This window comes from Melospiza georgiana, chromosome 10, assembly GCF_028018845.1.
Source record: "Melospiza georgiana isolate bMelGeo1 chromosome 10, bMelGeo1.pri, whole genome shotgun sequence".
NCBI lineage: Eukaryota > Metazoa > Chordata > Aves > Passeriformes > Passerellidae > Melospiza > Melospiza georgiana.
The window spans coordinates 279,020-295,637 of NC_080439.1; the positions used below are offsets into that span (position 1 = coordinate 279,020).

Here is a 16,618-nt window from a genome sequence, read left to right on the forward strand (position 1 = left end):
GCTGACTCATTATGCATTTTTTGTCAGTCCTTGCAAAGTAAGTGTTTTCTAGTATGAAGAAAGATCATGTGTTGTAAAAATGATGATCCAGAGCTGAGACACATATCAACCTATGACCTGAGCCCAGATTATGAAATGTGTCAGCCACCTTAGTAAAATATTAACCGATTTTGTGGGTTGTCATAGTAAAATGAGAGGCTGCCCTGAACGTAACTTCATTTACGGACGTTCAGAAAATTGACATCACAGCTGCAAGGACATATAAAGGACCAGCACAGTGCATTTTCAACTGACTGCAGGAACACTGACAGGAGCATTCTACAGGCTCAATTCCTCTAACAGCACCACAGAAACTGGATTTTGCAAAGTACACCCAGAAGCTTCTTTTTATAAATCAGTTCTGAGAACATCTGAGAGACTTTATCTTCAATTGTGTTTACAATTCCTTTAAAGAAGCATGTGCACGGGAGGCTGTGCCAAGTGCCTGGGAAGCACTCTCATCCCCCTGGCTGTGCTCTGCACCCTTGCTAACATTTTGTTGTTTTTCCCTGGAGGAAAAGTTGAAGAGAGTGCACACATTACAGATGAAGTTTGGTACTTTGGAGGGATCTTGGGATCGGGTGTATTGGTAAGTGTCTAAATTCAGATATTTATATCTTCCCCCCATCCACAGCCATGACTTGCGTTGTTGAATTTTCTCAGGACTGCAAATTCCTCTTGGATAAACAAATAAGTTATAAGCCATCCAAAGGTTTGGCAATAAGTAACTTAAACTAATGATAAGGAAAAAAAACCCAAATACATAGAATTACTATATTTAAAAGAAGATGTAATTTGAATTCATCCCAGTTCAAACTATATTTCTATTATTCATAGATGATCTTCCCTGCCTTGGTATTTTTGGGCCTTCAGAATAATGATTGCTGTGGATGCTGTGGTAATCGGAGCTGTGGAAAGAGGTTTGCGGTAAGTGAAAGGAAACATGGCAAAAAAAGTAAAAGCTGAATTGTTACTGATATACGTATTTTCCTCTCACTGCCATTGCGAGTCTACATAGAGGCTATCTTGAGTGTGGGACAAAAAGCCCTGCCATTTGTTTGAGTGCTGGGAAGTAGAAATAGCAGGCTGTAAAAATTGTATTATGCCTCTGATGTTTTACCTCCTGTACTAGAACAGTATAGCCTCATTGTTTTTTGCTATCAGGATAGCAAAAGGATATCAAGATACTTATAGTCACTATCAGAATTAAAATTTATTGCTGAAAGATCTACATTTTGTTTTGCAGAATACAACAGTCCTCTCCTTAACCATTTTTTGTTGGCAATTTTTAAAATCACTCTGGCAGTTAGGCACTACATTCCCAACTCACTGCAGGCCAACAAAATTAGATGTGTTTAATTAGATTCACAGGAAGATTTTCAGGAAGGAATAGACGTCAGGACATCACCTACTCCAACCTCCTACTTTAAGCAGTGTGGGTGAGGCTCCACTTTGGATTTATAGCTAACTGATTTTCACACTAGAAAAGCTTCCAAAGAATACTTTCAGACACTAATAAATACCTCAAGCATTTTAGTTTAAAAATTAAATTAGAAAAAAAATTATTTCTAGTAGGAAAAGATGTATTTTTGAAATAAATTCTCTTGATCCAGTAGATCATTATAGTTTTTAAATAAAGGAACAGATTTTCCACTGAGAATTAAAAAAAAAAAAGAGAGAAAAACAAATAGGAAAAGATTCATGCCTATGAGGTTGACTGAAGAACTTTCCCTAAATTCTCTCTTTGATGCTGTCTTCACGCAATACCAACAAAACAGGTTGAACCTTGAGAAGGAGGAAATGGAGCCATCTGTTTGTCTTTACAACACTGCATGATCCATTTTCTGCAAGCAGTGAAGAGAAGCTGGTTGAGTTTTGCAGAGCACATACCGCTCCACAGGCAGCCAAGAGCTGCGGGGCGGCTACTGCTCAGCCGGGAGTGACCAGGGCCACAGGCGGTGACCAGGACTGGCCACACGCAGTGACCAGGGCCACAGGCAGTGACCAGGGCCACAGGCAGTGACCAGGGCCGGCCACACGCGGTGACCAGGGCCACAGGTGGTGACCAGAGGCCACAGGCGGTGACCAGAGGCCACAGGCAGTGACCAGGGCCACAGGCAGTGACCAGGGCCACAGGCAGTGACCAGGGCTGGCCACACGCCGTGACCAGGGCCACAGGCAGTGACCAGGGCCACAGGCAGTGACCAGGGCCTCCCTCCCATAGTGACCAGGGCCTCCCACGGTGACCAGGACTGGCCTCAGGCAGTGACCAGGGTTGGCCACACGCAGTGACCAGGGTTGGTCCCAGGCAGTGACCAGGGCCTCCCTCCTGCCGTGACCAGGGCCACTCGCGGTGACCAGGGCCAGCACTGGCTGCGTGGGGGCCAACCTGCAGGTGTGTGGTGCTGCCTGCAAAGCAACCTGCCTTCCCTGCTGACAGCATGCTAGAGTGCAGCTGACTGGCAGTATTGACACTGTCCAGAGTGCCAAGTACACTCTACTCCAAGAGTCCTATGGACCTTATCAGCATCAGCGTGTCTGAGAACCGAATTTGGTATTTTAGCTGAAATCCATTATTAGGATGTCTACTACAAAATTATAATTTTTAAGTTAGCCCTGACAGATATATCAACATAAAAATGCAGGCTAGGACTCAAGACAAGACTCTTGCAATGAGGTCTGAACAAAAAATCACATTGTACTTGATTATATTAGAGGTAATTTCCAACCCAAATGATTCTGTGACATGAAAGTATTGGGTTTTTTTCTTCACCTGTATCACTTTATTCCTACAAAATACATAACCTTAACCTACAAATTGTTATGGCTACAAGTATTTCAGAATTCAAGCAGGGCATTAGTTCTTGCATGATTTTACTTACATATTAGTATAAATGGAAAATTCTGTAACAGAAACCAGAAAAATAAAGACATACTTTCCCATCCACTCCAATTGTAATACTAGGGCTTACACCTGTGAGGAGGTAAAGTATACTAATACGAAACCTAAAGGGAGACTTGGGAAGGAAAACTAATTATTTGGTCCAAATATAACCAAGATACCAAAGCCGACTTGTAAAGGATACTGAAGATTTTTTTAATGCCTTGAGTAGTCCAAGACTTTAGTTCTTGCTTGCAGTGTCCTGAGATGAACGTCTGGCCACAGAGGAGCAGGAGGCCCCAGAGGGGAGCAGTGCCATCTGCTGCCAGGCCCTGCCTTCTCCTCCTCAGGCACACAGGGCCAATGCTGCTAAAGCTTTAAAATACCAATACACATTTTCTATGCAATGAAAACTAATAGGCTTCAGCTGTTCAGGTGTTGACTATTTGACTATTAACAGCTGAATTTAGGGAACATTTCAGGGAACAGCTGAATTTAGGGAACCAAAATAACATTATTTTTCTTTTCATCAGATGTTTTCTTCTATAATATTTGCTGCCGTTGGAGTTGTGGGAGCTGGATACTGCTTTATTTTGTCAGCAGTAGCCCTAAACAAAGGCCCTAAATGTCAAAGTCAAGGAGTCTGGACCTACCCTTTTGAGGCTGGGTAAGACAAGGCAATCAGAAAAAAAGATATACATGTTTTAAGTTTGTGAGATGATTCAAATTCCAAATCCATTGTATAAAAATGAGAATGATATTGTTTGTCTAAATTATACAAGCTCTTACAAGTGTTTGCAGCACACAGCAAGACTTCATAAGGTTCAAGAGCATGGATTTAAAGAAAAGCAAGTACAATGAAAACTACTGAGTTTCAAAGGGGCCTATAAAGAGAAAGGTTATTCTTGGGATGATAAGCAACATATGGGGATAAATTCCACTTTGATGAATAGCAATGACACATTGAGACATCTCTCAGAGTCTTGAAGGAATTGGCTGATGTAATTGCTCCATATTTGAAAAGTCCCGGCAGCCAGGTGGAGCCCCAGGTGTCTGGAAAAGAGGAAACAATACACCCATTCTTTTAAAAGGGTAGAAAGGAGGAGCCTGGGAACCATCAACCTGCCAGTCTCCCCTCTGTGCCTGGGAAGATCACGGATCAGCTCCTCGTAGGAGGTCTGATGATGCACATGGAGGACAGGGAAGTGATTTGTGTCAAGCAGAATGTCTTCACCAAAGGCAAGGCCTGCCTGACCAACCCAGGGGCCTTCTATGGTGAGGTGACTCCATCAGTGGATAATGGAAGAACAGCAGAAGTCATTTATCTGGACACAATCCCCCACAATATCCTGCTCCCCAAACTGGAGAGAGATGGATTTGATGGTGAACTGCTAGATGGAGAAGAAAGTGTTTGGATGGTTGCATCTGGAGGGTGTTGGTCAGTGGCTCAGGATCCTTGGACATCAGTGACAGGAGGTGTCCCTAAGGGACTGGTGTTATTTCATATTTTCACTAATGACACAGATGAAGGGGGCTACCAATGATGATCAGAGGGATGGAACACCTCTTCTATGAAGAAAGGCTGTGAGAATTGGGTTTCTTCAGCCTGGAGAAGAGAAGCTTCAGGGTGATTGTGGCTTTCCAGTACCTGACGGGAGCCTACAAGAAAGATGGAGAGGGACTTTTTATAAGAGCACATAATGACAGGACAAGATAATGGCTTTAAACTAAGAGCAGGTTTAGATCAATTATTAGGAAAAAATTCTTCCCTATGAGGGTAGTGAGGCACTGGCACAGGCTGCCCAGAGAAGTTGTGGATGGCCCATCCCTGGCAGTGTTTGAGGCCAGGTCGGGCAGGGTGTGGAACAACCTAGGACGGTGGAAGGGGTCCCTGACCTTGGCAGGGGGATCAGACTGAGATGATCTTTCAGACCCCTTCCAACCCAAACCATTCTGTGAGTCTACGATTATATTGAAATTTAATGGCATTCAAATAATTACATAATATAATATAATAATATAATATATGTATAATTTTATTTTGGCTATGGCATTTCGAAGCTGCTTGCTCCTCATGCTGTGCAACTCAAAGATGTTCACTTTCATGTATATTTATCACTTAAATCCAGCTATCCCACTGCTGAGACTGAAGTCAAGACAAGTTCAACAAACAACAGGGCACAATGTGCTACTGAAGAGAGCAGGTGTGATCAGAACAGAATGGCAAGGGCTGCAGTAAACTCTCCATTACCTCAGAGCCTTTAATGTAGTCTGCCTCAGTCAAGAGTGACCTGGCAGCATTTCTTACATAATATACAAAAAAAAAAAAAAAAATTACCTGAAAAAAAAAAGAAAGAGAAAAAAAAGAAAAAGAAAAGAAAAAAAAAAAAAAAGAAAATGAGAAGTGTACAGGTAGAGGATTATTTGTTCATAGGCCACTGAGGGCCAGAAACCAACTCCCTTGGTCTCATTCAGAGTCTTTGGAAATATGCTGTTTCAAACATTGTTTTGATTGCAGTCCAGAAATCACTTGACAAAAACACAAGTCAGCACTAAGAATATGCAGATGAAATATAGCCAGTGGTTAAGTAGTTTACAATTAAATCAAAATGTGAAGGTAAAAATTATGGAAGTTATTACCTTTACTTTAGATGAGGCATCTAGAACAGCAAAAGCTGTTATTTTCAGCTCAGTGGACAAGAGGTGACATGCATGATTTCATTATTTGTTTTGATAATTCAGTTGTTTTGATTACAATGTACTCCCTTGTTCTCTACTTTGAGATACTGGATTACCTATCCTGATCACAGTCTCCCACCCACCCCCATACACAAAAAAATGCTGTAATCAAGTAAAAGCAGGAAAAATGCCCCTGACAAAACACTGTAACAGACAAAACCCATTTGGCACATGCTTGGCTAAGATCTTTTCTTTCCAAAACACTAAAAATGGTTCAATTGTATCAAACACATACTTGTCTCCAATTGCTCCCTTTTGATGTCTTGTTTTTTCCAAATCACTTGCTTCAGCTTATCTAGAAACTAAGCTGAAGTCAATTTCTAGACAAGTAGCACCAGTGTGGCAATGGAAATTCACCGAAGTGAGCAGAACCATGTCGCAGCAGTGACAGCCTCTCCGCGGTGAGAGACCCCTTTATGAGTTAATATGCTCTTCTTCCTAACTGTTCTGTTCTCATGCAGGGATTACCTTGGTGACCACGAATTGTGGATAAAGTGTACATCACCTGATAACATTGTCCCGTGGCACCTGACCCTCTTCTCCTTGCTGCTGGTGATGAGTGGGATCCAGGCAGTGCTCTGTGGCATTCAGGTGGTGAATGGCATCTTTGGAACCATCTGTGGCGACTGCAAATGCTGCGGATGTTGTGGGGTGAGCAACTGATGGCTCTCCTTTGTTATTCTGTGTACTGATGACTTACATACACACCTCTGGCTGACAGTCAGAAAAACTAAACTGCCCTTCCTCCAGCTCTGTGATCATGTTTTCTAACATACTGCCAAAACCATGCATTGCTGCCATTAGGAAATAATAAAAGCCTTTGAGAGTCACACCAATAGCAGCCAGGAAATTACCTCCATGTTTTTATTCTTCCAGGGAGAAGGAACTGTCTAATGAACAGGAATATTGCAGACAGCTCTCCTCATCCTGAGAGAATCCCTTCTGCAGCTACTCCACAAAGCAGCCCTCAGATGCACTGGCTCTGGCTAAGATGAGAATGAAGGGCTCCTCCTCCCACCAGTGTTATGAAGCCCTGACTCCCTTTCCAGCCTTCCTGAAATCTCTCATCATGGAATAAAATAAGTGAAATACAACTCTCACATTCATATTTATTTTTGTAAAAGAGCTTCCATTTAAAAAGAGGGTATTCTCAGGCAAAATACAAATTTGTGTTACTATTTCTATTCAGGTCAGTTAAGTAGCTTGTAAATCCCCAAAGTTTCCAATCTACACATGAGCACAAATGCTGTTTATTAATCTTTTTGTACAAGTTCAATTTGGCTGTATTTGGCACAATACTATGAAAGAGAGAGGAAAGACAATGACAGCTAGCTCAAAGGCAAAAATAACTTTTAGAAAGAACTTTTAAAACTTTAAAAGAAAAAGCTACTTCCCAAAGGAATCAAGGAGAAGATAGGAGGGATTGGAGACATTTGAGGGATTCGAATAAACTAATAAGCTTCTTTTAAAAATTCTGAAACAAATTTTCACATACCAGCTTGCCAGGTTGGATGTCTCAATGCTTCTCAATATTGGCCAAATCTGTTCTGAAAATTTTCCTTCTGAAATAATGATCATGTGGTCTGTGCTTTCAGAAAATGTATGTCATGAACTGTGTATTTACACTAGGAGATATCTGAAGAATCTAGAAGTACTTGAAAGCACTGGAAGCTGTTGAGCAATATGCAGAAATGTTAAAAAGTTTGATATAGGTACTGAGAATTATGTTGTACAAGATGATAAATTACAAAAATTACAAAAAAAACCTCTTCAGAAACAGCTCTCTATCCCACCTGTTCTACTGCATTGCCCAGGAACTTGAGAGTACCCCTTATTTCAACACAAACACACACTGTGCAACTATCTCACATCTATTCTTTCATCTGTGGTGAGCAGCTGTCCTGCACCTCATCTCACATTTGCCCTGTTTGATTTTTATGAAGCCTTTGGGAACAAGGAATGTTTCTCATCAGTGTTCAACAAGGGGATGGGTAGCTGCACTGAGTACAGCTTTGATATATCAATAAGCAGAGTACATAAATTTTTGTGGGAGATGGGGTAAGAAATAACAGGCAGCAAGCTATGATACCTAAAACCATAATCAATGAGCTACAGCTTCTAAGAGGCACCCAGCTACGTGATGGCTTTCTAATATGAGCTAATATAGAACTGATACACAAGGCACACACACTTCAACTTGTGATCCAGACTGCATTCACACCTTGGCCTTCAGGCATAGTGAAAAAGGGTAAATGAGCCAGAATCAGCAGCCCAGCTGAACCCACACTTCGGAGTACCACAATCACATTCCAAAATCTATTCAGTTAAACTAACACCTGAGGCTCTCCCTTAGCACTTAATTTCAAGCAAATCACACATCTGCAGTATCAATTCTGCAGTAACTGGAGATCGTTCTGTTTTTACTCAGCAAAGCATCCAGTAAAATGAAGGAGAGGGATTAATCCTAGAACCTCATAACAGAGGATTATGTAAAAAGCCAGTGTTAATTATTGAAAAGAAGGCACAGATAAAGAGAGTGCAGCACTAGGAAGGGACAGAAAGATGGTGGTAAGAAAGAAGGCACAAACAAGGATAACTGAAAGGAACCCTGACCAACTTAAAGACCACACTGTGTTACAGTGTGTAGAATTATGAACATACACTGATACAGAAGTAAAAATAATAGCAGTAAAAAGAAAGAATATTAGTATGCTTTGTAAAAATCTCAGAAATACCCATGCTGGCTGAAGCTTCATTATTCACCCATCAAAACTGTCTGCTGGGTGAACAGGCTGCTGAGAGCATGGCAACTTCAACACTGCATGGCACTGTTTTAGCTGAGAGCTGTCATAAAAGGATACACATTGGATTACAACATGTGGAGCATGAGCATGTGATTTTGCGCCCATGCATTTCAGTGGGACAAAATTAAGGTTAAGCCCCTGCACAGCTGAGCTATATACAGTTAGTCTTTTTTGACTGTCTTCAATAAACAGACTGCAAAAAATGATACATTAACCACAGGACAGGGTCATCTTTCAGGGAATGATGCATTAACTGGAGACTCTTTGCAAAAAGTTCATCTCTAAAGCAGGGAAGTAACACACACAATGTTGAAAAAATAGTTGCTCAGCCCAGAACAAGGGATGTTTTCTCACATCATTCCAGTCTTGAATGTTCATCACCTGTCTCCCATTCAACTTTAACTCCCTCTTCATGGATTGTACATCACTCATAGTATGACCAGTTGCAAGGCAAACAACCTGGAGACATTCCAGCTCTCAGAGGTTGGGAAGGCTGGCTTCTTCCATTATCCTGACATGGGTGGGGTCTTTGCCCCCATAGTTTAATTAAAATGTGTATCGAATATGTATATACATATATGAATAATTGACTATACAATATAAAATTGAATATTTTAATTCAAAATGCATGCCTTTTTCACAGAATAGTATGTCCACACCTTTATTCTAAGCAGTGTTCTACAGTTCCCTGGAAGCCTATACTAAAACCCTCAAACCCACCCCTCCCCTAAAGAAATTATTTTAAAAAAACAATATGCATCCAAAATCTTTTAAGTTCATTTGTATTTTTTCATGTAAAAGATCAAAGGAATAATTAAAAAAAAAAAAAAACAAAACAGAATCAAACACAGGATACAACAGTTTGATCTGACTGCCTCTAGTACAATCTATTGCAAGGTACTAAAAATTAAAAATAAATGCTCACACAAGTCATATAAAAATGAAAAAAGTAAATAAAATAGTTAAAGAACTAGCATATACATGGATGTATGTATTAGGAAACAAGTTTATTTGGACAACCACCCACATTTTTCTGTAATTAAAACAGATTTAAATCCTTCCTTTCCCCCAAACAGTATTTGTTGACAAAAAGTCAAACCCAATCCCTCCCCAAGTTACATTCTAACAGTATTACCAGAATACAAACTGTAATTAACCATGTCCCATTACTTCTGTATCACCAAGACTTACATATGACCCCTCAGGGATGGTCACAGCAAAATTGTCCCCCTGGCACATTGGTTGTATTTATACTACAAGCAGACAGTGTACAATTTAGTACAGTAAATGCTCAAAACCTGAAATAGTACAGTGAAATATTGTCAACAATAAATTTACTTTCATATTACATGTGCTTTGAATACTGAAAAATTCTGCCATAAGCCTGTTTAAAGACCGAAACTTTTTTAAAGATAACTTTGAAGAACAGATTTTATCGTCATTGCACTTCATTGGATACATTATCTCCGTAACAAAAATTAACAGCTGACAGTGTAAAGAATCACTTTTAATTTAACCAAGATTTGTTTCATGACTGAGTAAAGATCTAACCTAAGATTCTGGCAGCTCTTTCAGCCTGAAGTGCTGCTCCACTCAGTACCTTCCTGTTCCAGATCTACGGCTGGTTTACTATGGAAGTAACACAGAAACAGAGTTTATGATTGCTTTATCCTTTTAAGGGATTGCACCAAGACACTCAACCACCAGAAATACAAATAAAAAAGGAATCAAGCTTGCAGCTTCACAGTTATGATAAACACCCGATGTGATTTCACTAGAAAGCTGCATTCGTTTTCCCCATAGACAGAACAGCCTTTGGCTGACAACAATGCATGTGGCTGGGCAGGAATCAGCACCAGCTACCCACAGAGCTGCTAGCCAACCTGCTCAGAATATCTTCTCTTATGACAAGCTTACATGTTAAATGGTGCAGATTTGCCAGCAAATGAACAAACTGCATTCTCTGAAGGTGACCTGTGGATAGGCTCTGCCACCTGGAGCACACCAGCGCGCAGGTCCGAGCTGCTGTGGGTCACTCCAGCACCTGCGGCTGCCGGCTCCTTATGCCAAAAGAGCAGTGCTGGTGACACGGCCTCCAAAGTTGGCCAGAAAATATCCAATTCTTCACAAACATCAGTCATGGTACTAAATAACAAAGCCTTAGGACCATCTCTTTTTCATTTAGGCTAACAACCTGAAGAAATCCTTAAAAGGGAGAGATTAAAACCAATTACAGTAATATTGGTCAGCCCTGCCCGGTCCCTGTTTATTGAAAAGAAGTTTATGGTATCTCAACAGTTAGCAAAACTATCAAGAATAAAAAAAGAAAAACCCAACTAATAACCCCCAAAAGAATAAAAGAAAAACAATGCCCATTCAGCGATTAATTTCTGTGCAGACACAACTTTGCTGTTACACTTCTTTTTCTGTTAGAAAAAACCAAAATGAGAACATTTTTAAAAAGCTACCTTTTACTATGTCATAAAACCTCACAACTGTAGGTCTTTGCCTAATATCTTTTTTTTCAAAATTTTAGTGTGTGTTTTTTATTTTCCTTCCTGTGACACCATGTAAACTTAGAAGCTTATCACAGACATGGTCATTTACATTATTGAGTGCTTCTCTTATGTTTTTCACTGAACACCGGAGATTTATTTGCTATGCACCCCTGTCTGCAGCCATCCTTCCCAGCAGGGATCTACATTTACTAACTCATCATTTATCTTCCAAATCTACTCTGTATTCCCACCACTTCATCGCTGACCTTTTCACCTACCTTCACCCAACCAGATGGAAAAAAGGTCTTTAAGGGTCAATATTCTGATGCATCAGTAATATCTTGCTAAGTGTTATCAGACCTTGCAAACACACATTTACACTTAGTGCTACATCTCTTCTTCTCTTTACATAGCCTGGATTAAGCTTAGAGAAAAGTTATAATGCCTTTCATAAAATTACCTATTCTTCAGTACAAAATGCTTATATCCATTAATTATAAATAAGATAATTTCAAAACATTTAAGAATATTCAGGGCTTCATTTGCATTTCAGGAGAACTGCAGACTTAATGCACTTGATGTCTTCTCAGTCCCAAACCTCTGATAAAGAAGTTTTGTAGGATATATAGCAGGCAAAACCACACAGCACATGCCTCGTGTCCTGCGCACCAGTTATGGTAAATGAAAGACATAAAAACTAAGCAGCTTGACCAGGTGAGTCCCAATGCTGCTTTAGCAGTGCCCTGATAAAGTTCCTGGTTCTTTTTCATGTATAGAACTACATGTATTTTTACATTGTCAGTTATAAATATCACTGAAAACAGTATGAGGAAGGTTTTTCTCCCCCTATGTATGACATTAACAAGTTGTGCCACATTTTCCAGAACTGATTTTAAAAGAATAGTTTTGCACTTAAGATACTTGCCACAGATTTTATACATATAAAAAATTGCTTGTTCATGTGTTAAGTTACAAAACTGTAGTGCTTAATATAATAAACTAAAAAACTAATAATTTTTTAAAAAATGCTTGTTTATAATACATTTCTTTGTTTTTAAAAGGCAACAGTCAGTACCAGCCTGGTTTATTTTGTAACAATATTGTAGTGTAAAAATGTTGCTAAATAATTCTGGTATATTGAGACTAGACGCAATTATTTTCTGAAAACTATACAGTAATTTACTGAAAAAAAGAAACTGCTATAGTAGTGTTTGTGCCTTCACAAATATATAATGGGAATTACTATGCTTGATTGGATCATATTTGAACTGTATTCTATACAGTACAGTTAGTCACTAAGAACTAAAAAAGCTTTTTAAGGCTTAAGTAATTTGATTTTAAAAAAGCTTCTGATAGTATTGTCATAAACATAATAATGAAACTGCTCTCATGTCCTGATCCTTTGCACTTTTTTTGAACCAGGCAAGCTAGGAGTTAGCTTTTCTGACTCACAAAGGCTCTGTGATGTCAGTCAGTACCCAGGAGAGCAGTCAGGGATGTGTACAAACATCAGCCACTTTCTGTCCTAAAAGTGAAGTGTTTCCACCTGGTTTGAAAACGTAAAAAAGTACACAGATGTGTAAAGTGGTATGGGGTTTTTTTAAAGAAATATATATCCATGTATGTATTTTTTATATATATATATAAATGTATTTCATACTTAAATTAGTATCAATCAAATTCAGGCAGATATTAAACTGACCATAAAGACGATGTAACAAAAGTCAATATGGCAGTATGTTGTATCTCTTGAGGACATTCAGATATTCTATGCCTACCCCAAGAGGAAAAATAAATCTGAATTGCACTGTAGGCCCAACAAGCATTGCCTGATTACAGCCAGGTGTGGAAGGGCTCGTTCTTGTTAAGCACTGACTCCACGTCGTTGAGAATCGGGATCAAGTCCTCTGACTCGAGAGTCCCAAGATCAACGTTCGTCCCTGGAAGGCAGTCGAGGAAATCGGGGAAACGTGTTTGCTGTGCATTTATGTTCATTGCTGTCTGTGCTAGAGTTTCTCCTAGGAAAAGTAAAGAAGAACTTTTCAAGTACCAAAGTCTTATTGTGAGTAATTTAAAACAACAGAACTACATAAAAATGTATTCCCCCTTTCCTACAAGCACTCGGGAGCACTCCTACTCCACACAAATGTTATCTCAAAACTGCATTTAGATATAGGGTACATATCCCCCTACCAACACATTTCACACCCTTGCTTTGATCTCAGAAGCACAAAAAGTCCTTTCCAGCAGTGCTCAAAGCACCCAGCTCTGCTCTGCCACTTGGGAAGCACGACAGCTTCAAGTCTGAAGCAGCAAAGGGCCCTCATGCACACCTCCATCCTGTTCCCTGCACCAGGGGCAATGCTGTCCGCAGGAAATAACTGCAAAAAGTGCTTTACAGCAATTTAGATCTGTAATATTATACTTTTTTTCCCCATAAATTAATAAGAACAAGCATGAAAACCTTTAACAGATAAATCTTTCATTCTCTGCATAATACTGTACTTCTAATGACTTCAAAAGGAAGTTTAGGTGAGGAAGTGCTGAGAATTTCACTCTCTGAAAAAACCCTTGATTTCCTAGTAAATTATTTCATTATTTTAAACACCATGGACACTAACATAAAATAAATATGTATCAAAATGTAAGCTAGCTAAATACATTCTGTTTGAAGGCAAATGCAACTTTGCCAATGTAAGCGACTTACAAGCAAGACTGATTTCCCAGAGTTAGAAAATGTATTGATTTGTACATGTAACCCATAACAAGCTTTTTTTGTCCCCCTACCATGGACAATAGTATGAAAACAGAAATTAAGGCTTGCATTTGCCAGGTTTTATTTATTCTGTTTAATATCAGTCTGAGGTAAAAGAGCAGAATCTGGATCTAAGTTAAAGCTGAGAACCTTATGGGCACTAAGCACCTTCAAGGCATTTTCTCCCACAATGTCAGTCTGTTCTCTTGATTAGGAAAGCTGCAGATTATCGTTCAGTCGTGCAATCATAAAACATTACCAGCCATAATAGATGGATTGTACTTTAAGCTAAATCTGAGTATTCTACCTGTATCCATCTCATCTACGTTGCTGAGGAAATCTTCAGGTGTTGTTGGTATACTGTAGCATCCTAATCCCAAGCCACTGTCTGTACTCTGTTCCCTGGAGTGGTACGGCCCACTACAAATTGAAACATGAAAAACACTCAGTAAAGATCCTCTGACAGACACAGTTCCTGAGCACAGTGTCAGAAGAGAACACAGAAATAGATACTGAGTCATTAAGCTTCATCCTGTAACTGCTGGCCACTGATCAGACAACATAATATTTGCATCACATCAGCCCAAATAACAAAGTAATTTAAGCGAGGTCACTCTTAAATTTTGAAATACACATATGCATATATAACTCTCTAGCTGAAATCAGTTCCGACAGCCTAAAAAGCTGAATGTATTTACACGTAGGTAACAGACCTATTCTACCTAGTCTTCTACATGCACTAACAATAGAATTAAAACCACCTGTTACAATTTATTGCTTTTTAAAAAGATTCCTTCTTGAAGCATAAACTGAAAGATTTTGGGCCAGCCACTCAGCCATCCCCTGTTTACAGTAAGTAAAAAAAAAGAAGATGATATAGGGATTATTTTGGAGAGACACCTGTAACAGCCTAGAGAAGGCAACAGAAGCAATTGCCTAATGAAGAAGAATGAACTTGCCTGTTCAAGAAAGGATCTGATCCATTATTTGTGATAGCCCTCATGTCCTGTGTCATGGCAGGGGTGTTCACAGCTGTCTGAACTGGGACCATGTTTTCTGGGTCCATAGGAAGTTGTCTGCAAAGAGCAGCCTCCTGAAAAGACAAATAAATACCAGGGAGGGGTTATTCCAAAACTCAGAAACACTCTAGTCTTGTAACAACATATAACGAACACATAACATATTCACTGAAGGAAAGTAATTCTGAGTGATGTCACTATGAGCATTTGTTTACTCTGATATGAAGAAAACCATGACCGTGTCTTAAAGCACCACAGAATTTAGCTGTCAGTTCTACCATGTCTGGAAGCCATTCAGCTACCACAAAGTACTTAACATGTTACAAGAAAACCACTGGAACCAAAACTGTGATTCAATAACATTTAGAATGAACACTCTGCCTAATAATAAGCATTTGCTTAATGACCTGTCTCATGTCTATTATCTGCAGGATGACAAACAAGCAATCAGAGCCAAAGGAAACTTATTTTGCAACTCTTCCCGAAAGATAAATTCTTCCAGCATTATCTCTGTGAAACACATATGACATCTAGTGGTACAGAGTTCTATACACAGGTTGTCTGACCCCAACTGGATGTTCCAAACAAAAATCCTAAGACCTTAAAATAATAAAGCTATATCTATTTTTACCATAATTAACTCCACTTACTTTTTTTTTAATGAAACAAGCAAAGTAAATATTTAATTTAAATCCTAGTAGAAAACTTCTCTGACTCAATCATTTGTTCTCTCCAGCACAGAAAGGGTTAACAGGTCTTCAAGGCTAGAATATGATGTTTTACTATGTTTTCAATTATTTGTTTCATTGAGGATGAATGGTCTGGTCTCTTTGTGAATAGAGTAGCACATATTGGTGCCCATAAAAGAAATATTTCCTTTATAACAAAATTATCAATATATTCATTGATAAATTACAATTTACTTTAGATGGTGTCAGTATTTAGCAAGTGTTAAGAACCAACATTCTTAAGATTCTTAATAGCTTATGTATACTAGGTTTTTGATTAAATTTGTCAAGTGACAATTTTAATGGTGACATTTCTACTTAGAATTTAATCAGCTGGAGTCTGTGAAAATGTACAAACCTCTTAGAAGGAGAAGGTCGTTTTTTTAGCTGTCTACAGGCAGATATTTTCAGAACTTTTTAAAAAATATAAGAATGACATTTACAGCCACATGAGATTTCGACAGGCCATCCAAAACAAAACATCTGTCAGCTGAAAAGCCTGCAGCACCATAAAGAAAAACTCCCACTATCAGTTACATAATCTAACTTCCTGTCTCCTCTTTGTTGCAAAAAACACCATATTTATTATAGAGCTACTTGACTGACTCTCCCTTGGGGAATGGCTCACCTCCCATGTCTTTATTTCAACATATTGCCTGTTGCTTGTAATATGAACTCCATGTGTACTTTTAAAATGTGGAGGAACAGACTCTTGCACACTGGAGTCAGATTTGGCTGGGGAAGCAGACAGAGCACTGGCTCCACCATACATGACATATGTTCTTCAGCTGTAGGTCATTTGTTCAGAAGTCACATTGCAAGTTTATTACTACTACAGATGTCAGATTCCTTTGCTCCTCTGACATTATTACAGCAATGGTAATGGAGAAATTGATCAACCACACAATACCCAAAGCTTTATGATACCCTACTATGTCCTGTTCTCTATTCTAAGCATGACTACAAGGTTTTTAAGAAGAATATTTGTTAATCTTCTACCCTAGGATGAAAGTCTGGCAAAAAATGGCAGCGCTGTCTCGCAGCCCTGTGAGCAGCAATATCAGTTCAGCCACACCAGCGAGCTCCCAGTCTCTGAGTGTGGGAGGGTGCCTCCTCCTTGGCCAGCAGAGACCATCTCTGGCATTCAGCTCACAA

General features: G+C 39.3%; 2 protein-coding genes across 2 annotated transcripts in view; one reads left to right on the top strand and one right to left on the bottom strand.

The window, feature by feature from the left end:
• The first annotated feature begins 291 nt into the window (after positions 1-291).
• Positions 292-6,750, top strand: TM4SF4 (transmembrane 4 L six family member 4). The gene is made up of 5 exons (XM_058031259.1): positions 292-628; positions 877-966; positions 3,454-3,587; positions 6,121-6,310; positions 6,536-6,750. The coding sequence occupies exons 1-5, from the start codon at positions 458-460 to the stop codon at positions 6,551-6,553; spliced, it is 603 nt and encodes a 200-aa protein (XP_057887242.1). The 5' UTR covers positions 292-457; the 3' UTR covers positions 6,554-6,750.
• Positions 6,751-9,324: 2,574 nt separating this feature from the next.
• WWTR1 (WW domain containing transcription regulator 1) overlaps positions 9,325-16,618 on the bottom strand; it is a 43,859-nt gene continuing 36,565 nt past the window's right edge. The window contains exons 4-6 of the mRNA XM_058031496.1: positions 14,676-14,809; positions 14,024-14,136; positions 9,325-12,979 (exon numbers count right to left, since the gene is read on the bottom strand). Of these exons, the coding sequence (XP_057887479.1) occupies positions 12,795-12,979; positions 14,024-14,136; positions 14,676-14,809 (432 nt within the window). The 3' untranslated portion in view covers positions 9,325-12,794. The remainder of the gene's footprint in view (positions 12,980-14,023; positions 14,137-14,675; positions 14,810-16,618) is intronic.